The sequence below is a fragment of the Monodon monoceros genome, unplaced genomic scaffold (assembly GCF_005190385.1).
Source record: "Monodon monoceros isolate NGI ecotype Baffin Bay Population unplaced genomic scaffold, NGI_Narwhal_1 Super_Scaffold_20, whole genome shotgun sequence".
NCBI lineage: Eukaryota > Metazoa > Chordata > Mammalia > Artiodactyla > Monodontidae > Monodon > Monodon monoceros.
The window spans coordinates 133617314-133638797 of NW_021703777.1; the positions used below are offsets into that span (position 1 = coordinate 133617314).

At 45.2% G+C, this 21484-nt stretch overlaps 1 protein-coding gene across 2 annotated transcripts in view; it reads right to left on the reverse strand.

Annotated features, from left to right (window-relative positions):
- Positions 1-21484, reverse strand: part of AFAP1 (actin filament associated protein 1) — a 148399-nt gene that overhangs the window by 13080 nt on the left and 113835 nt on the right. For both annotated transcript variants that reach the window (XM_029235883.1, XM_029235882.1), the window contains exons 10-13: positions 19763-19974; positions 14811-14956; positions 7617-7734; positions 1450-1567 (exon numbers count right to left, since the gene is read on the reverse strand). In XM_029235883.1, coding sequence (XP_029091716.1) covers positions 1450-1567; positions 7617-7734; positions 14811-14956; positions 19763-19974 — 594 coding nt within the window. The remainder of the gene's footprint in view (positions 1-1449; positions 1568-7616; positions 7735-14810; positions 14957-19762; positions 19975-21484) is intronic.

A 21484-nucleotide genomic window follows, 5' to 3' on the forward strand; every position in this document is an offset into this window, starting at 1 on the left:
AACTCAGCAAAAACACGGAGCACAATGATTTTTCCCTTTTTTCGTCATTGGATGTCACCGAGGTTAATAAAAATTCCCTACAGAAGCCCTCATAATATACAGGAATGCATCATCTAAGAAATAAAATAAGCACAGGTGCTGAGAGAGAGAGGAATGTTATGCAGACAGAGATTTCCTGCAGTTCAGGTCTCACATAACAAAGCTTTTCAGACACGTTACTGCCCCCCCCACCTGCCCCTCCCCAGGTGGACAACACTCAAATTTTAAGGGAATATAAATACACCCAACTGCATGAGCGAAATAAGATTTGCTAGAAAAATAAGGTGAAAAAAGAAGCCCAGTAAACGGATGAGGAGGAGGGTTTGGCCCAACTGGCTGCTTGAATGTGTGTCCGAGGAGAAGGGAAGCACAGGTGAGCTGATGTCAAGAAAGCAAGACCAAAAGACAACCCTCAGGATGGGAGAAAATATTTGCAAACGAAGCAACTGACAAAGGACTAATCTCCAAAATTTACAAGCAGCTCATGCAGCTCAGTATCAAAAAAAACAAACAACCAAATACAAAAATGGGCAGAAGACCTAAATAGACATTTATCCAAAGAAGATGTACAGATTGCCAACAAACACATGAAAGAATGCTCAACATCATTAATCATTAGAGAAATGCAAATCAAAACTACAATGAGGTGTCACCTCACACCGGTCAGAATGGCCATCATCAAAAAATCTAGAAACAATAAATGCTGGAGAGGGTGTGGAGAAAAGGGAACCCTCTTGCACTGCTGGTGGGAATGTGAACTGGTACAGCCACTATGGAGAACAGTATGGAGGTTCCTTAAAAAACTACAAATAGAACTACCATATGACCCAGCAATCCCACTACTGGGCATATACCCTGAGAAAACCATAATTCAAAAAGAGTCATGTACCAAAATGTTCATTCCTTACAGACCCTGACAGTCTCCCGTGCTCTGAGGTACACGAGCTACCCCAACTATTTCAGCCACAGAAACGTCTACACCTCTAACACGCAGAGGCTGGCTTCAGAGAGTCTATGTGACTCAACCCAAGTCACTCACTCACTCAGCAGATCAGGGACACAAACCGAGGTGTCCTGACCCACCGTCCAGGGCCACTCGCAGCAGGACTGCGAGCTGCGCCCGCGAGCTGCCTCACACGGAAGTGCGCACAGCCAACTCTACAGTCAAGCCAGCTTTGTCTTTCCTTGTATATGCAACAGTTATAAAATAAAAGCTGGGCTAAAAAATCATGGTCATCCCTCAATCCAGCAAACGAGGAAGGATCGGATGCAAATGGTACCACCTCTCCAGCTGGCCCCCCAACCTGGCATTCTCCGCCTGCTCAGGTCAGGGAGGAAGGTGGCTAGACAGCCCCAACTCTGCACACTGCACCCAAAGCTAGAACGTGGGAAATCGAAGGTTCAACTTACTTGAAGGCGTTCGCTTCACGCCAGCCGCTGAATCAGCTTTTTTTTGCTGACTGCTCAGAGCCTTGCCTTTTCCCGTAACCCCGTTGGATGCCATGGGGGGCGGCTTTTTACCCTTCAACTGTTGAAATAAACAAATGAGAGAATTAAAAACAAACAGACAAAAACCTTGGGGTTTTTGCAGTAAATTGTTTCAGTCCCTAGCTCTTCAAGTAGAACGGAGCATAGGCAGAAAAAAACGCGGGTGGTAGAAAACCAATCTGGTTTCCCAGCACTGCACTGCTGTGACTTTCCCAGAGCAGCTAAGAAGGTTCTAGCACCGAGGTTCAAAACAAACGAGGTACACTAGGATGTCTGCAGCTGGGACGCACCACAAGTCACCTATTTCGACCAGGAGATCACACACGCCGACCAAGACACTGGCACAGACAGTGGGTATCTGAGAGCATTTGGTTGACATTTTACTAAAAGTCTGTGTTTCCAAAGATAAACAGCTTTAATTTTGGTGGAACACTCTTCGGGGAAGTAGCATGACCGTGCACTTAAGAGTTCAACTTCCAGGGTTTCTATACTGATGTCCTAATTGGATAAATAAGTACCTGTTGATTCACTGACGGGGTCTGAGGAAGGAAGCAAACGAGGCAAAATATAGAAACAGCATGAACTAAATTTTAACTAACCACAGGGTTTTTAAAAAAATTCAACATACCCCTCACTTCTTTGGTGGCTGCAAGCCGACCCATAGTGCATTTTGCTTAAGTGATGCACGTGTACCTTGGTTGGGTCGTAAGTCCAGCCGAACAGCAAAGGCTGACTGTACACGTCCAAGCCCGAGCTTCTCTGCCACACCACGTTTCTTACTGTTGTGGGCCTGGGTTTTGGAAGCTTCAAATTCCCGCTCCGTCATAGGAGACGCTGGGCACATCATTGTTTTCTGAGCCTCCGTGTGCTCATTTAAAAATATAAAGATACTGATGTCTCCCACACGGTTCCTCAGAAGGTTAACTGACACAGCACACACACCTACAGCCCACATACGGTAGGTGTGTAGGGAGTGTGAGCTCTCTCCATTAAACAGTAGGTCCCCCATTCAAATGGCCAAATGAGGACACGACAGCTAAAGGTAAACGGCTTGCAAATGTGTTTCCTACTTAAAATAAAAATGAACAAAATACAAACATACATGAACCACATATCGAATGACTGATTCCAAACTAATCTGGGACAATTCAAATGTACAAGACAGTATATTTCGTCCCGTAATTTTTACCCAAGGGAACTCTAATACCAATAAAAAGACAGATAAATACATTGCCAGAGACACATTCACTTAGTGGGGGAAGCACATGACCTACCAGACTTTTTAGTAAATACTCAAAAAAACTAGAAGCCAATGGCTCCCATGTCTGACCATACATCGGCCTGGGCCCCTCAGATTCAGTGAATGAGAATCTCTAACAGTTGTTATAAATAACAAACAAACAAAAATCTTCTCACGTGACGTTGATGAAATGAATTGGTTTCGAAGAACTGCTATAACTCTCTGAAATTCGAGAATCTTACTTGGCATTCATCATTTTCTTAAGATTACTCCAAAAATGGAAGGAAAAGAAAATAACTAAAAATGTGCCCCTCTGCTTTATGATTGTAGAATATTCTTCCATGTGGCGCTTAGATCTTTACTCAAAGCATAAGAAAATCTTAGGTTGACATGCATTAAAACACAAAATTATATTTACACTGAAATGTTACTGTTTTTGCCACCAGTACGAGGTGTGAGATGGACAATAGTTCAATATCAAGGTTACTGACCATTCAATTATAATCCAAAATCCTTATTATCTACTTGGTTTTAGGGAGTACACTTTTAGGGAGTACATTATGGGAAAATACTGTAGTTCTCGGAATAATCCTATTTAATGTTTAAAGACCGAAAAGCATTTGCCACGTGAAGCCCACCATTCCTCACTTACGTGTTATGGAAACACAGGAAAGGAACTGGCAGCTCAAAAATCTTCTGAAAACGTTTACTGTCCCACCGTCCCTGTCCTCTTTAACATCTTTGCCTTTAACTGCCGTAATTCACAAAATTCACTGGGGAACTTCCCAAGAATGGAAAGAGAGCCAGGCACAGGCAAAGAAATACAGAACGTAAACCATGAGCTGGTTAGGTGTGCAGTAAGTCCCCCACATACGAATGAGTTCTGTTCCAGGAGCGCATTCGTAAAGTCCAATTTGTTTGTAAAGTTAGCCTGGGTACCCAACTAACATAATCGGCTAAAAATACTGTACTGTAATAGGTTTACAGTACTTGTATAGGTTTATATAATAGGCTAGTAATACTTGTACAGGTTTATATAATAGGTTTATAATCACACAAATAACACATAAAAAACAAACACAAAAAATAAAGAACACATTTTTCATCTTACAGTACAGTACCTTGAAAAGTACAGTAGCCCAGTACGGCAGCTGGCAGAGAGGGGCATGTTCCCATCTTTGAAAAGTTCACAACTTGAAGGTTCGTATGTAGGGGACTTACTGTATTTAATCCATTCCTGGGTGGCCAAACGTTGTGTATTTGCAGATTCTATTCTAGTTGAGGGAAAAAACTGCGCTTTACCCTTGATGGGGTTCACTGCCCACAAGCTGGTGAACAGACTCTCACTGCAAAGCCCTGAGAGAGGACTGTGACTTAAGGCGATTCTAGAAGACAGAATGAGATGCTGTACCTGTGAGCTGAGCCCGAGAGATGCCCTCCCCAGAGAAGAGGTGTTAGTGACAGACGGGGAGGCCGGCGGGCCGGAAGAGGCAGGGTGTTTGTAGTGGTTACAGGACAGCTTGTCAGGAGATGGCCTAGCGGCCTTCCTGTCAGCAGGAGGGTACCGAGCAAAGATTTTCGGAGACGGCAAGTTATCGTACAGGACCGCGTTATCATAGAGCGCCTCTTCTCCCAGGCCTCGGCCACGGGGAGCGGGAAAGCCACCGTCGGGTCCCCACTGTAACACATACAGCTTGTCGTTAGAGCCTCGGCCACAGGAAGCAAAGCACATTGAGATGTTATTAGCAAGCACCCCCAAAAAACGTGCACGTACCCCCAGTAAAACACACACACTCAACTAAGTGGACTGATTCAGAAGAACTTTTCTACCTTTGGGGACTTAAGGATTCTTTTTTCCTTAAATCGTTCCCAGGGCCATTGGCTTATGATAATTTTTTTTGTTTTGTTTGTTAAAGCAGGCAAAACATATATATATATATATATATATATATATATATATATATTTGACATTTCTTTAAAGAACTGGATTTCGGAAGTCCTCCTGACCCAGAAAGCTGAAGCAATGTGATGTGACGAAAGGAATGCTGGACTGGGGTCCGTCCGGAGACCGGGGGCTCTGATTCTGCTGAGAAAACACGTTAAGATCCCAGCAAAGCACTTTACCTTTTTTTTTTTAATACTGACAGATATTATTATCTGTATTTTATTACTATTATTATTTTTTTGGCTGCGTTGGGTCTTAGTTGTGGCACGCAGGCTTTTCATTGAGGCGCGTAGGCTTTTCTCTAGTTGCGGCACACGGGCTCTCTAGTTGTGAGGTGTGGGCTCAGTAGTTGCAGCGCGTGGGCTTAGTTGCCCCGTGGCACGTGGGACCTTAGTTCCCCGACCAGGGATCAAACCCGCATTCCCTGTATTGGAAGGTGGATTCTCAACCACTGGACACCCAAGGAAGTCCCCAAAGCACCTTATCTTATTTCACAGTAAAAATGACTCACATAATTCTCATAGCAATCTTATGAAGTAGGGGGAAACTGAGGCAGAGAGGTCACACAGCTCTAAGAGGCAGAGCTGGATTAGAGCTATGCTCATAACTACACACTGCTTGGGGTCTGAACCTCAGGCTCCTCCAGGATAGGATGAGGGGCTCGATGCCAGAACACCCCTGGACCCTCCCAAGCCTGCTATGCGGGCGTCGGGGATTTAAGTTCTATGGGTGTCTGTCATCGTCACCCCTGTTCCACACTTGGTTATGCCTGAAGAAAGTGCAGTAACCAAAAACACAAGCTGTTAAAAGAAAAATCGAATAATCATAGAAAATAGGATGTTTCAAACTATAAATGATAGAATGGCATTACTTTAGTGGAAAACCTTTTTACAAAGGATTAAAATAGCTACAAGCCACCTTAGAACATGGACATTAAAGTATAAATTAAATCCGAAACTTACAACCACAGCCAGATTCTCTTAAGTTTTAAAGGAATTGCTTTCATTTTTTTCAAAAAAGAGAAAATATTAATTTATATACTATACTTATCTTACTCTATTTTTATATCCTTCTTGCTGAGTTCCTTTCTGCCAGGATGTAATTACAGCCTTTTGTTATGAAAATAGAAAAGGTTTAAAATTTCATAGTAAGAGTGTTTTTTATTCCTTTGCAATCACTTCAGTGTGTCTATTTTTGTGATGCCGGGGACCCATCTACAACCTAAAAATAATGTTACATGTAGATAAACGTGGATGTGAGTTTCATAATGACAACCTAGCATATATTTGTCCAGGGTTATTAAAATGGTCTAGACCAGACCATCATTTTCCTAAAATACCAAAGGATTAAGTCACATGGAAGACTTAGAAAACAAACACCAGAGAACTTCTAGATTAAAAGTGTGTGTGTGCCCGTCAGAAGATCCTTTTTGAGATTCACTTTCATCTAGGCCTCAGGGGGAACGCTGAATGGGTAAGAATTACTGAAGTTGAAACATTGCTAAAATGTCAGGTATTGGCTCAAATACATGAACCTTATAAAACTGAGAAGTGCAGGCTCTCGCAAAACAAAGGGCCCGGTCACAGAGCCCAGCAAGTAGAACAACAGTTTAAAGAGAGGCCTGAGCCTTAAGGAAGCCCTTAACAAGCAAATGAGCCACAAACGCTGCACACTGGACGTTCTGTCTTAATCACCTATGTCGTCCGCCCAGCGATGTACACGCAGAAACGATTCCTAAATGCAGAGCCTTGGAGAAGGGCAGCTTTTCATTTCTAAACCAGCTTAAGCTGCACATGACCTAAAGAAAGCTCATTCCTGGGGGTGCCTGAACCTGTGTAGTATTCACAGGAATGAAGGGATGGGGGAACTAGACCAGCGTTTGGGTAGGTCCACGGTTTCTCTAAACCACGTGCACGGGGAGAAACCCCTCTGGGGAAAGGTACACGAGCGGGCCTTCGGGCAGGAAGAGTCAGAGACAGGTTTGCGTGTTTTATCTTTCAAAAAAAGCTGGCGCTGAGATCAAGGCTCAGAGGAGCAGACTGTCCCACGAGGTTGAGGTGGCGGTCAGGTCTACGATGAGGGCAGGTTCTACCGAGACCAGCAAGCAGAGGCCGAGAGCCGGGCCCTCTTGGAAAGGGCACAGCGACCAGGACGCAGGGCGCAGAGACTGGACTGGGACCTGCTCCTGTCGGGCCACCACGGGCTTTCCCCGAGTGTGTGGCTCCCACGAGACTCTCTGCAGGGTGGACGGCTACGGCCACAGTGGGTACCACAGCCCCTCCAGCCCTGCAGACCCTGAGGCGAAGGTGGTGGTGAGAATGGGGAGGGGCAAGGGGCCTAACGTGTTCTTGCTGTGGGACAGGACCCATGTCCCAGTCACCCCAGACCACCCCGGACTCAGAGGGGACGCCATCCCGTGGGCTTTGCAGCTGGGACGGGATTTCAATGTGTGCCCGCGCCCTGACACCCAAGTCCTAACATGAGCCCCTTTCACGGTAATCTGCACTTGAACGCGCTCCTTCCTCCAGGCTCCCCTCCTTCTCCACCAGATGGGGGCACCAGCTCCAAGTGCACCCCACCCGGAGGATGCGGGACAGTGTCTGGAGCTGGCAGTACGGTCATTACTCTGCGGGTCTCCTTTCCGATGGTGATTTCTGGCGGTGTTTAATGGCATTGACAGGAATGACAAACGGTCTGCTGGTGCCCGATTACCTGCGTGTTCACACGCGGATTAAGATGAACAGGGTGTCAAAAAGGAGAGAGATGGGGTGGGGTTTTCATCTTGCCTCAGAGCGTAAGAAAGCTTTCTCTCATTTGGACAGAAAGCAGGGGTGTAAGTCACAGAGATCCGCAGACCCCCGCCTTCCCGCACGGCTGACCTCGCTCTGCACGCGGCGCACTCACCGAGCCGCTGATGCAGGGGACGTCGTCGTAGTGCAGCGCCGTCCCGCTGGGGTGTGCGTAGCCATTGGCGGTGCTCCCTACATACGGATTAGTGGACAGAACACGCCTGTTCATGAAACTGAAAGAGAGAAAATGAGTTACAACCTTCCAGTTGATCACCAAGGCTTCCAGGAGCTCTGATGGATGCTCAGGCTCTGTCCGAGGCCGCAGGGTACAGAAGTGTCAGCACAGGACCCAGGCAGAATCGCGTGTTCCTACAGCCGTGGGGCAGACTCCTCACCTGTAGGACAGGACACCACCCGCCCGGAGGACTGCGGCCCGGACCCATGATGACCCTGCCGGGTACCCAGAGCAAGGCCTACACACACCCGGCACTCAGCAAATAACCCATTTGTGTTAGCAACCTGCTTCTGTCACCAGAGATTTACTGGAACACCTTTCTTTACCTGGACTCTTCGTTGACGAATCGTCTGTGGCTGCTTTATTTTTCACGTGCCTCTTTCATGAGCCTGTTAATTCTCAAAGGCAGAGACCATCTGGCCTGCAAAACTGACGTATCAATATTTGCTCTCTGGCTTTTTTCAGGAAAAGTCCACGGACCTGTTCTATGAGCATTTTAGAACGTCTATCCCACAGCATTTCTTGAGTTCTCAGTGTTTGCTCAGCATCACTACCCACCTTCCCCTCTGCCCTGCACGGCCCTGAACTTCTGGGAGCCTCTGACGGTGGCCACCTCCATCCCTCGTGTCACGGCTCTGCTCAAAGCCCCGGTGGCTCCGAGAACAATCTAGGGCTGCGTGGCCTGCGAGGCTCCGAGCGCCATGTCCGCTGCCTTCACCCCAGGCTCCTGGCAGTTCTCGCTTGCTGGCCAACAGCGCTTCTCTGAGACCCCTCCCTCTTTCAGTCTCGGTGGGAACTTCCCGATCACCCCAACCTCCCACCTCTGCGACCCTGTCCTGTCCCCTACTCCTTCCTACCACTAATCACCACCTAACATGTTGCACGATCGTGTGTCTACTGTCTGCTTTCCTCACTGGAACATGAGCTTTAGGAGGACACGGCCTTTGCCAATTCTGTTCATCCAGCACACAAAAGGTGCTTGGCAAGTACGAGCTGCATGAACGAATGAACACGGGAATGAAGGAAGGAAGGAATGCGTGAATGGTTTGCTCGTGATGTTATAAGCGAAAAACCTCAATGCCTAGGGAAGAAACAACCTAGATAACATGTTTCTCCTAATTGGGAAAACTAAGACAGCCTGAAATGAAAAAAATAGTTTTTTGGGTTTTTTTCCAATTTTGCTTCTTCTTGGGATCTTACATTTCTATGGTAACTAGATGAATAAAAGAGAACAAATGAGAAATAGTGAAGGCAGTAAGAGGGGAGGTGAGAACTGCCTCTCTGACAAGAGGTCTTGCAACAAAACTACACTGGGATTTCTGGTTTTGAAGAGAATGAGAGGAAGGGGCTGTGAAGGGTCAGCCCCCAGGCTCAAGCTGCAGTTTCCACTCACCCAGCCCTGGCTGCAGGAAGGCGGCTCAGGTGTCCCTCTGCTGGGACAACGCGGCACGCACGGCGAGTCCCACCCTGGACACGGTATTCTCTTTAATTTACAAAATAACTCTTCCTGCTTTTTTCTGATACAAAAATGTATATCATTATTCTATACTTAAAATATATCAGGGCTTCCCTGGTGGTGCAGTGGTTGAGAGTCCGCCTGCCGATGCAGGGGACACGGGTTCATGCCCCGGTCCGGGAAGATCCCACATCCCGCGGAGCGGCTGGTACCGTGAGCCATGGCCGCTGAGCCTGCGCATCCAGAGCCTGTGCTCCACAATGGGAGAGGCCACAGCAGTGAGAGGCCCGCGTACCGCACAACAAAGAAAAAAAAAAAAAAATATATATATATATCAACATATATTTAGGAAAAGAAAATGTACAGAAAAGAAAGAACGAAAGATTCTCCTTGTTTTTAGATACATATTTGAAGTTTTCTGGTTTAAACATCCCATTTGAGGGTATTTTGGGGGTGAGGGTTTGGTCATGTGAGAGGCAGGACATGGGATGGCCACGCCCTCCCCATGCCTGTGGTCCCAGGACGCTCCACTGCCCGTGAGCACTGATACCTGGATCTGTTCCACGTCCTGGCAGACGGACCCCCTACCCAGGGACTGTCTCCTGCCTGGTCTGTGTCTCTGGTTTCTGGCGCCCAGTCTGGCACCCACACTGGGACACAGATGCCAGGAATGAGCGTGGACCATGAAGGGGCAGGACAGATGCTCACTCACTTGGAACAGACACCAGCAGGATGCTTCTGACCCACGGAACATAAGGGGAGGTCACAGACACACAGGATGTCCTGTCCCAGCTGGAAGAGACCTCGGCCACCAGCTAGGCTGCCCCTCATCTCACAGAGAGGGACCTGGGCCCCCAGACCAAGTCTCTGGGCCCGCAACAGCGAGTGGATCCAAGACCGAGTAAGAGGCCCCTCAGCTTCTGGCCTGGCACTCTTCCTAAAACAGGATTGTTAGCCAAATAGGAAAGTGGAAATGAGATAAGAGACCATATGCCACTTGTTAAACCAAAAATGTAAGACAGAAAAAAAAAAAAGTATAGGTAAAATATACATAACAGAAATGTCACCATCTTAACGTTTCTTTAAATATTTTATTTATTTATTCATTTGGCTGCCCCGGGTCTTAGTTGCGGCACGTGGGATCTAGTTCCCCGACCAGGGATCGAACCCCAGCGCCCCGCATTGGGAGTGCGGAGTCTTAACCACTGGGCCACCAAGGAGGTCCCTACCACCTTAACCACTTTTAAGTGTACAGGTCTGGGGCGCTAAGTACATTCACACGTTGTATAGCCATCACCACCACCCACCTCCCAAACCCGTCATCTTCCCAAAGAGCTGAAGCGCTGTCTCCCCCACCCCCGGCACTCGCACCCAGCACCCCACTTCCTGCCTCTGTGGATTTGCCTACTCTGGTACCTCACCTAAGTGGATCACCCAGTATGTGCCCTCTTGTGTCTGGCTTATTTCACTTAGCGTTAATACCTTCAAGGTTCAGTCATGTTTTCAGGAAATAGATTTTAGAATAAAACCTCCCAGGGATTCAGATGAGAGGGTGACTCAAGGTGAAAGTTTCCTGTCAGTCTGCCTGCTCTCCTCTCTGTGTCCACACTGATCTACCGCTTTTATCGCCATCACTGTTGTCACAGCTTTCTTATGGGGCTCCAACCCAGCACGACTTGAAAAGAGTTCCAGAAGAAACTTTCAGAATATTTGCCCTGTATCATATCATCTATATACATCTCATTTAAAAACAGGCCGCAGGAAAGCATGTTTCAAATGTTTACCATTATTAACACTCTTAAATAGACCACTTTTTACATTACTATTATTTCTTTTACTGTCCTCTTCCCAAAATACACCATTGACCTTTCTCCCTCAGACATAATCCAATGTACAAAAATTTCCCCTAATAACCCTGAGAAGATTCATTAATCGGCTGACAATTTACATAAAGGCAAAAATTAATTCAACCTCAGATTATTTATCACATTGGCAAGCTACCATATTTTATAGTTTGAACGCTGTTTCCTTGTTAAATCTCTTCTCTCAATTCTTACAGAAGGTTTGGCAGAAAACTAATAAATATAAATAAACTTTATTGCTAAGTGACATCTCCTATAAAGGTTTTTCCTATAAAGGTTTTAATGGGGTAGCAAAGACTCCTGCAGCCACAAACTCATTACATGCACACTTAATAAATCCGTTTTCAGAACTGCAATCTACATTCCTTTCTCGAAAATGTGACCTTCCCACGTTTGGTTTAGATGAATATTCCACACTCATTTGTGCTCTAGGGGAAATATTTTTAGTCAGGGTTTCTCTTAGATGTGGTCATCAGTTTGCTTATTATCACTGAAGTCACACGTGGACTTAGGAGAGGCTTTTTGGAAACAAATAAGGTCCAAAATAGTACGGTTAACAACCATAAGCTCCTTTCTCTTATGTCACTCTAGATGGGTAGATTCTGCAAAACTGGACTTAAGGAGATTACATTTCTTAAAAAGCTTCTTTAAATGTGCTTTATTTACTGCACGATTAGGAGTTTCACTCTGATTTACCTACACCTTGCTGATTAGATAGAACGTTATTATGGAAAAAATAACGAGGATGAACAGCCAGCACTTGACTGTGTCACCCTGGTTTTCACACAAAAGAACAGTAGCAAGAATAAGCAGTTTGTGCTTCAGAAGTCCTCCAGCATTACTGGAGATTTCCCAGTAAAGTCGTACAAGATTAATTCATTTTCTCAAGGCTATTTACCTCAATTGAGTGTAACATGGTGGCTTGATTCCTAATATGGGCAAACGTTATCTTCATTTTACTCAGCCCCAGAATGTCCCAGGCAATCATTAAATAAACATTCATTCTACAACCCCATTCAAGATACAAAGGAAGAACGCTCCAATCTCCCATAAACACCACTTGGGTGGAAAAACTAGATGGCGCTGTTCTTATTAAATAGGCAAATGATAGCGTAAACATTTGAGTTTATCTTCTTCCTACTCAAAGGGTAGGAAGTTGATAGAACGTTTATCATCACGTGCTGATTGTGTAACTCCATCACCTGCTCTGTTTCAATCTGCCTCTCCTCAGCCCCAATCCAGACTCTCTAAAGATGAAGCAAACAGAAGGGGTAATCAAGGGATCAGAGCTATGGCAGCTAGAAGTTTCAGACATCATGTCGCCTAAACTCTCTGTTTTCACACAAGGAAGCTGGAACACTAACAGCTTAGGAATGACCTGCCCAGACTTTCCATTTAGTAACTACTGCAGCAGGACCAGAACCCGATTTCCTTCCTCCAGCCCAGTGCGTCCCCTCGTAATCCCACGGGCACTGCTTTATACCAAGGATCAGCAAACTCCTGCCGAGCGTGGCCACGTCTGCTGGTTTCAGGACTGTCCTGCTGCTTTTGCCTGGCCATGCAGAGCTGAACGTGGCGACAGAGAGGGGTTGTCACAGTGGAGAACATGGGGTCTGCAAAGCTGAAAATGTTCACCATCTTGCCCTTCACAGAAAAGTATGATCAACCCCTGCTTTAGACAGTGGACAGCATGAAATAGAAACCAGCCACTTCTTAATCTCACAGATCCATTCCTACATATCAGCAATCCTCAAGTGTTTTGAGTCTTTACATCCTTCGAAGTTACTGGAGACTCCCAAAGAGCTTTGGTTTATGTGGGTGTTTGCTATCAGTGTGCACTGTACTTGAAACTGAAACTCAGAAATGTATTCATTTTTATTCATTTAAAAATAATGGGAATAAATCCACCACATTTAAACATATTTCTATAAAAGTTAACTATATTTTCCAAAATAAAAGAAAATGAGTGAGAAAAGTGGTAGTTATACATGTTTGTAAATCTATTCAATGTTTGGCTTAAGAGAAGACAGCTGGATTCTCACACGTGCTTCAACATTCAACTGGTTGCAACAAGTTGTTTTGGTTGAAGCATACGAAGAAAATCTAGCCTCCCGCAGATATCTAGTTGTAAAAGTGAGGTGTATTTTCATAGCTTTTCCAGGTCATGGTAGATATTCTTTGATGCTACACCAAAACTCGACAAGTAGTAATTTCTTAATGATTCATTGCCATGTAGAATCTTCACTGTACTGTATCAAAAAACCCACACTCAGTATCACCACCAATCTTATCAGAAAAGTCTGAGTACTGGGAAGCTGTCGGCTCACAGTGGCAGATACAAATCTCCCCCAAATTCTCATTTCTGAGTGCAAGCTCAACTCCATTGCAGGCGACAAACACTGCCAACCGTTTTCCTCCAGGGGAGAGGCTCACTCGGTTCATTTCTGAAAAAGTGTCTGCAAATACTTAACGTCTGAATAACCATAGTTCACCTGTTAATTGTTCTTTCAAGTAAAAGTGAAAAAATGGTGGTGGGGTTAGGGAGTGGCTAGTTGAGTTAGCAACTCAGTCTTACAAGAGCGTCTCCTCAAGACAACATGACAGTTCAGTCAATGTAAGTGCTTTGTGTGTCCTGCCCACTACGTAAATGTTAAAAAGACACGTGCTCGAGAGATTTCATAAAAATATCTACTATCTGGCCCTTCACAGAAAAAGTAATCATTGTACTGCTTCATCACAGACATCTTTTTTTTTTTTTTTTTTTTTTTTCCTCTGGCTGCGCCGCATGGCTTGCAGGATCTTAGTTTCCTGGCCAGGGATCAAACCCGTACCCGCTGCAGTGAAAGCGTGTAGTCTTAACCACTGGACCGCCAGGGAAGTCCCCATCATGGACATCTTAAGTGAACACAGCATATCCTTTTACTACAAGCGAGTGGCAATGGTCACAGCACAGTGTGGAGTGACCACTGATGGTCCTAAGGCACCTGCCAATCTATCCCCCACCACCACCCTGCTGTTGCTTTTGCACCATCGATGCAAATGTCACTACAGCGAAGAAGAAAAATAATTTCTTAGCATTATTATGAGAATAGTTTTGACCTTTGGGACTGACTGAAAGGGTCTTGAATACCCCCAGGGGTCTGTGGACCATACTTTGAGGACTGCTGCTATAATTTTCTTTGCCATCATTATGTTAAGGAAATATTCATAGTTTAAAAGGACGTTTTTGTACATAACAGCACTTTAAAAACAATCACATTTAAGTTTTAAAAGTATATGATTGATGGCTCTGAAAACTCAGTCGTCACTACAGCAATATGTCGAATTATTTATGCTTTATAGAACTGTTCCCCTAATACAGGGGTCAGCAAACTAGAGCCCATGGGTCAAATCTGGCCCACTGCCTGTGTTTGCAAATAAAGTTTTATTGGCACATGTCCATTCATTTACGTGTGTGACTGCAGTGGCGGAGCTGAGTAGTTTTAACAGGGAACATTTGGTCCACAAAGCCAAAAATATTACTATCTTGCCTTTTGCAGAAAAAGTTTCCCAACCCCTGTTCTAACAGAAAACACAGATGGTTGAAATGACAAACATTTCAGCAAAATTTGGGTTAATATTATACAAAAAGGAGAGTCTTCAGCTGTGTTTTTTCCCCCCCTTGAAGGCTATACACTTACATAAAAGGAAAAGAAAATTAGGGAAAAAATAAAGTTGTTTAATTTCAGTGCCGCTTCGCACGGCGGTGGATCTTACCAGAAGGTTTGCTTGGCCGTCTGAATGACATTGGCCGACATCTCCACGTCTATGTAATCATAGTGCAGGGCCCCAGGGTCTGTGGAGGACCCCGTCTCAGCCAGCAAAATCCCAATCCACCTGCCCATGTCTTCAGAAGAAGATGCCTGTTGAGGTGAAGGGGGGAAAAGTGCATTTTACTTAAGTAACAGTAAAGAGTTTTAACATTTTCATTAAAATGTCAAAAAAGAGACAACATAACAGGAAAGGCGGTGGAACACGAAGCACCTGAGGATGTAGACAAGGAGGCAGCCGCTACCTGAGCCACGGGATTAACACCATGTCCACTCCAAGCCTTAATGCGGAAGCTGCATAATGGTTATTCCCAAGGAAATAAAAACCCGAGGTCCTAAGATGCCTCCCAATTATTTTGGGGAAAGGCACTAGGGTGGAGGACATGGAAATTAATGGAATTATTTAAATCTCAGCTAAAAGAAGCCGTTTAGAAAGGCTCCTTAATTTGGCAACAAAATCTGGGAAGCAGAAAGGCCCCTATAACCATAGCCGCTTAACCTGGAAACCACACCAGGCCACAGCCCCTGTAGGTCACCAACTCTGGTGACCAGTAGCCCTTGCTGTGGTCTCCTGAATGGGCCTGGAAGGGCAATTTTATTTCCCTGATTAGATGGTACAGAATGTTAACCTACTTTCACTTTCATATTAGTTGTGATATAGGTGTAATGTTTATAATCGTTGGGCTGCTTTGTGCATGTCATTCTTTAAGATATTTGAAATGCTCCCTGGATGTCATCTGCCTAATTTGCAAGTCTGAAATATATCTTTAAGATTGGGTTCATTAAAATTTTAAGCCGTCCTTCTTATGTGATTTAGAAAATCAATTACATTACATTCATAATGGTATTTCAAATGTCTAAATACTATTGGCTAATCAACTGTGTAAGTCATATTTAAAGTTTAGGGGAAACTGAGCTATCAAATGTGTGAGTTAACTGAATGTCAAAGAAAAAATAAATATTTAGCTTTTTGCAAAAATTACAAATTTTTTATATAAAGAAAGATCTGTAAGTTTAGCTTCAAGACTTAAAGAAAACTGGGTTTCATCATTATAACCTTGATGAGTTGGACACTGATCAGAATACAAGTAATCATATATACCCCATGGCAGGCTCTCGGGAGGAAGAGCCATTGACAAGGAAGGAGTTGTGTTTTGTGTGCTGATAGAATTGGCTACTGATACTGTACAAGCAACAGTATCATATGCGGCCATGGACAAAGTGAATGGATTCCAATTACATGCCTTACGGAGAGTAAGAATGTAATCAATGTTTGCTAAACTGAAATGAATTGATTTGAGTGCTTGGATAATAAAAAAAATCACAAATATGCTCTCTTCACTGGTCTTTTGTCCTCCCCCAAACGAAATCTATGTCAAGAATGTATCTACGACTGAATCTATATCCATGTATCTATAACTATTTCATTTAAGCATTTTTAAAAGTATGTTAACATAATATCTAAGATGTGGTTGATACCATTACACTGTTAACTATTTTCTTCATTGTTTAAGAAATTTCCTCGTAGGCTTTTAAAAAATAATAACTCTGTGGTGTTGGACTAAAATTAGAAGTATTAGTTATGATCTTGTGGCTTTTAGTATATAAATAGGTATACATGCAGGTATACACATGTATATATGCACATACACGTGTGTAATATGTGTAACATAGAAACATGCCTGAATATACGTATGTACAAACATACACATACACACAGTTTCCTATGACTACTGAAAAGGCCAGGCGCAATGACACCTCAGTAACTCTGAGCACACCTTCTACCCAGATCCTGGTTTCTAAACACCATTACCCACTAGGAGCTGTCCACTAAGAGCTCTTCGGAACATGGCTGATTCCAAGAGGCCTGGGGCAGAGAAGAATACAAGATGAGCCTGGAACATCTTGTTGCATCATAACATAAGGAAAGAGCTCAAAGAAAGAAGGGGACCGCGGACTGTGGTGTCTTTATTACAGGGACATAGCAAAGGCCACATGGCTCGAAGGGCTTTCTGCTGACCAACTCTGTTCATTTGACCAGGATAAATCATGACAATAAAGGATTATAATCACTGATTAAAACAATAATCTATGAACCCCTGCTGATATACATATATATATAAATGAATGAATAATTAATTGAGAGAAAGGGAAATCTTCCTTATAGTAGATACTAACTAATAAGTGTAGAAGGAATAATGGAATTATGTATCAGGCAAGAGTCATTCACGGATGCTAAGAATTAGTGGGTGAAATTGTGAGTGAGAGGATATTGAAAGAGTCTCAAAGAATCTTCCCACATGAAGCTTATTAAAGACAAACGGGAAACACAGTAACTTTGCAGTGGGGAAGCCATGCAGACATCCCACCTGAGAGATCAAAGTTAACATCACCAGTTGTGGGACAAACTGACGGGCGTACCTGCTTAAGTGATGCAGTGTCAAACACACCACTGCTTCCACGTGCCCCTGCCAAGCATGCCTACCCCAGATTCGAATTTCAAGGAAACGGCAGATATGCCCAAACTGAGGGGCCGTCTACACAATAATGGTCTGTACCTGTCCCAAGTATCAATGTCATGAAACCAGACAGAGAAAGCCAAAGAGACTGCAGCTGAATGCAACACGCCACCTGGGGTTTTCTTCCGCTGACAAGGGACATCATTGGGATAACTGGGAAAATCTGATTAAAATCTGTAAGTCAGGTAATTGTATTGCATGAGTGTGAATTTCCTGATTTTGATAATTATACAGTGGTTTTAGTAAAGAAATACCCTCATTTTGAGCAACTTCACACTGAAGTGTTTAGGGATAAAGGGGCAACACGTCTGTAAAAGGTTCTGAAAAAATTTACACAGAGACAGAGAGAGAGAGAAAGAGAGAGAGGGAGAGAGAGGGGAAGAGACCATGCAAGAGATATCAAACATGGTAAAATGTTAGTATTTGGGGAATATGGGTGAAGGGTATATGGAATTATTTGTACTAGTTTCACAACTTTTCTGTAATTCTGAAATTATCTCAAAAGTTAAGATAAAATGGTCTTAGAGAAAGTACAGAATACAACTTTACTGGTCGGATCACTGCATTTCCTAACTGATTCAGGCAAACTCTTTGCTTATGTTGGAACACTGAGTGTGGTTACGTGTGTGTGTGTGTGTGTGTGTGTGTGTGTGTGTGTGTGTGTGTATGTATCTGTGTTTGATTCAATAACTGGAATAGGGAAAAGGCAATGAAACACAACCCCCATTTTTTGGGGACGTGAGGCTGCACCTATAGGGATGGGAGCAAAGACAGGACAGGGCCCTTCTCACCCAGATCCTCCCCTGCCCCTGCCCCTGCCCTCCCCACGGGGGCTCCTGTCACCACCCGGTGTCCAGGCCAACGTCTCACTTTTCACCCCCGAATCCAGCGTGTGCCAACCCACAGCGTGTGCCTTCCTGTCCTCGCAGCCTCTCTCAGATCTGCTGCCAGAGCTCTCACGTGACACCTGAGTTGTTTGCATCAAGAGTACAGTTTCCTCATTTACGTTTTTGGCTTTTTTCCACTCTCATCCACCCTACAGCTTTCAGCCCTCATAAATGCTTACAAAGCACACCGACTCTAGCCCAATGCTCTGTTTTACAGACAAATAAAGAAGCCGAGAGAGAAAAACAGACTGGGTTGTGATCAAAGTCTGCAACAGAACTAGGACTGGGGCCCAGATATCCTGATCCCAGCCAGGCCTGGCCTCCCGTCTGGGAAGTCAGCCACAAGGGCAGGCTCGGCCCTTCGACCTGTTATCTCAAACCATCCAAACCATCGGGCAAGGAGCCCTGTGTGAGAAAGAACTATGTTGTTAATCTCTTTTTGTCCCCACCAAAAGAAAGCAGTCTCTGAAACTAACTCCTATCTCCTACCAAGACCTTCTAGGTTGGCTAACGGGGCCCCTTTGATCTTGGTCACAAGCCCACGCCCTTTCCTTCACTGGTCAGTGACACTGCAGTCATTTAGATTAGGCTCTGCATCTGATTAATTCAGAACACACATCAGCCATGCCACCAAACCCAAAACATCCTCCTTTCTGTCAACTGCATAGCATAAATATACTTACACGTACTCCAGAAATTCTACACTCTGATATTTGTGTATGCGTGGATATACATATGTATGCGTGTGTGTCTTTGTATCTTAATCATGATAATGCTAAGTGAAAAAAAAAAGACAAAGGAAAAAAGGTCTGAATTAATATCGGGTAGAAATAAATTAATAACAGACGATAAATAAAAATTTTAAGTTTCAAAAACGAAAGTTTTAAGTGTGTAGCTAAGAAATTCGTTTGAATTGCCTTTTTTTGCTTTCGTGAATAAGGAGGTCTGAAAAAGCAACCAAACAATAAAACGCATGCAAAGCCAAGGGTTCTTAAAAACCAAAGGTGTTCTTTTTGTTCTTTTGTAATCTGGCTCTCTGGCCACTGTCGATAGGCAACTGGTAGTCAAAAAACACCTGCTCCATCGGTGAAGAAGCCCAGAACATTCCAAAGGACAGCTTGAAGGAAATGCCACCAATTCAGAGGCAGACCACGGTTAGGGGAGAAGTTTTACTGGAAATTTTAAAACAAGTCGTTTTGTGGCCCCTTTTAGAAAGCAATCCACTGCCTGGAACTGTGTACTGAACTTCCACGCAAACACGAACAGAGAGGATATCAGACAAGGAGGTGACCTGGCAGGCAGTCTACCGTGGACACTGTGCAGAGAACTGGCTGTGCCGTCCACACAGCTGGGGCCCCTCGGAGAAGAAAAGCAGGACACGTGGGATAGGACAGAACCAAAGCTGCCATCAGCTGGCTGTGAGGACCTGACGGGGCGTCCAGGCCGGACCCTAGAAGGCAAACCACCGCGAGCGAATGCCCTGTGGCTCCCACCTCCAACACGGCCACCTCCTGGCCGTTGCGAAGCAGCCGGAACGTCAGGGGGTGTTTGGAGTCCAGCCCCGGGATGACCTCGCAGCCACGGAGCGGGATGGAGACGATGTGGGTCTTCAGGTCGGCCCTGTCCTTGTGGAGGATGAGCTTGTTTTCCTTGACGCGGCACCAGCGCTCCCGCCAGCGGCTGTTGGAGAGCACGTTCAGGTAGCCTGCAACGAGAGCAGGCCCGTCAGCCTCCCCAGGAAGGATGCGCCCCAGGAGGCCACGAAGACGGAACGAACCCTGCACACAGCACGTCTGCAAGTGCAGGCTCCTGGGAGCAACAAGAGCCACCACTGCGAGATGACTGACCTCCATCAGCTCTGGGGGCTGAGACAGGACAGACCGCCCAGGAGCCCGAATGCACTGTGTGGTGCGTGCTGAGGACCATGGAGGGAACCCGGAGCTTGCCCGGTGTACGAGAGGTCGCTGAGCCATCAGTGGCTGGCAGGAGGAAGGCTATGAGGACACACTGCCGTCCTCAAATAGCTGAAGGGACCTCACCCAGGAAAGCGTTCGGGTTCATTCCGAGTAGCGGCAAATGACACCACCAGGGCAAACGTGACGAGACAGGCAGATTTTGGCTTAACATGGGAATAAGACTACCTGAAAATGAAAGCTTCCCACAAAACAGGCAGCCCTGGGAGGTGATAGGTTCCCCATCCCTGGAAGTATTCCAGCAAATGACGGCAAATCCTCAGGATGAGATTCCTGCCCGGAGGCCAGAGATGCCCTTCCTCAGTGCCCTCTGACTGGAGGATGCTGTCTGACTGCTGAAGTCTAAAGGCCTGAGTCTGATGCATGTGGAGTTTTGTCATCCATGTCTCTGAGGCTGCACTACATCTCAGCGCATTACGGATGGAATGTGATGGAATTACAAGAAGAGCTGTCCTCATTTTTTTTTTTTTTTTTTTTTTTTTTGCGGTACGCAGGCCTCTCACTGCTGTGGCCTCTCCCGTTGTGGGGCACAGGCTCTGGACGCGCAGGCTCAGCGGCCATGGCTCACGGGCCCGGACGCTCCGCGGCATGTGGGATCCTCCCGGACCGGGGCACGAACCCGCGTCCCCCGCGTCGGCAGGCGGACTCTCAACCACTGCGCCAACAGGGAAGCCCTGCCCTCATTTTTAAAAAAAGGAAATCAGCTCAAATACAAGAAACTGATCATTTTCACCTGTCACAAACATACAGTGCATTTTTCTGGAAATAACAAGGCAGGACAAACAGATTTCACGGGGTGACTTCTGACCAGTCCATAACGCTAGGAAGATGGAGGAAGTGAGTGGAACAGCATACAGAGTCCAGGTCAACAAGGAAGAAGTGAAACAAGGATTCCTTAAGTCATTCGGCTGCTCTTTCGATTCACACATACACATACACACACACGTGTGCACACACGCGCAGCTCAATAAATAAATAAATAAAATCCTCTCTGATCCTGATTTTTCTAAATGTCTTTTTCCAAAAGGGATCTGGACGACGCCTTTTGCTCCTTTATTAGCAATGGATAAATGCTATAAAGGCTAAAACCAAACAAACAAAACCCCAAACAGGGGTGTTAGAGGTTCCAGAATGATGCTATTTTATGTATAGACATTACTATACATAATAGCTCAATGAATTCACTAGGAAAATGCTTATAATACTTAAATGTACGTTCAGGGCTTCCCTGGTGGTGCAGTG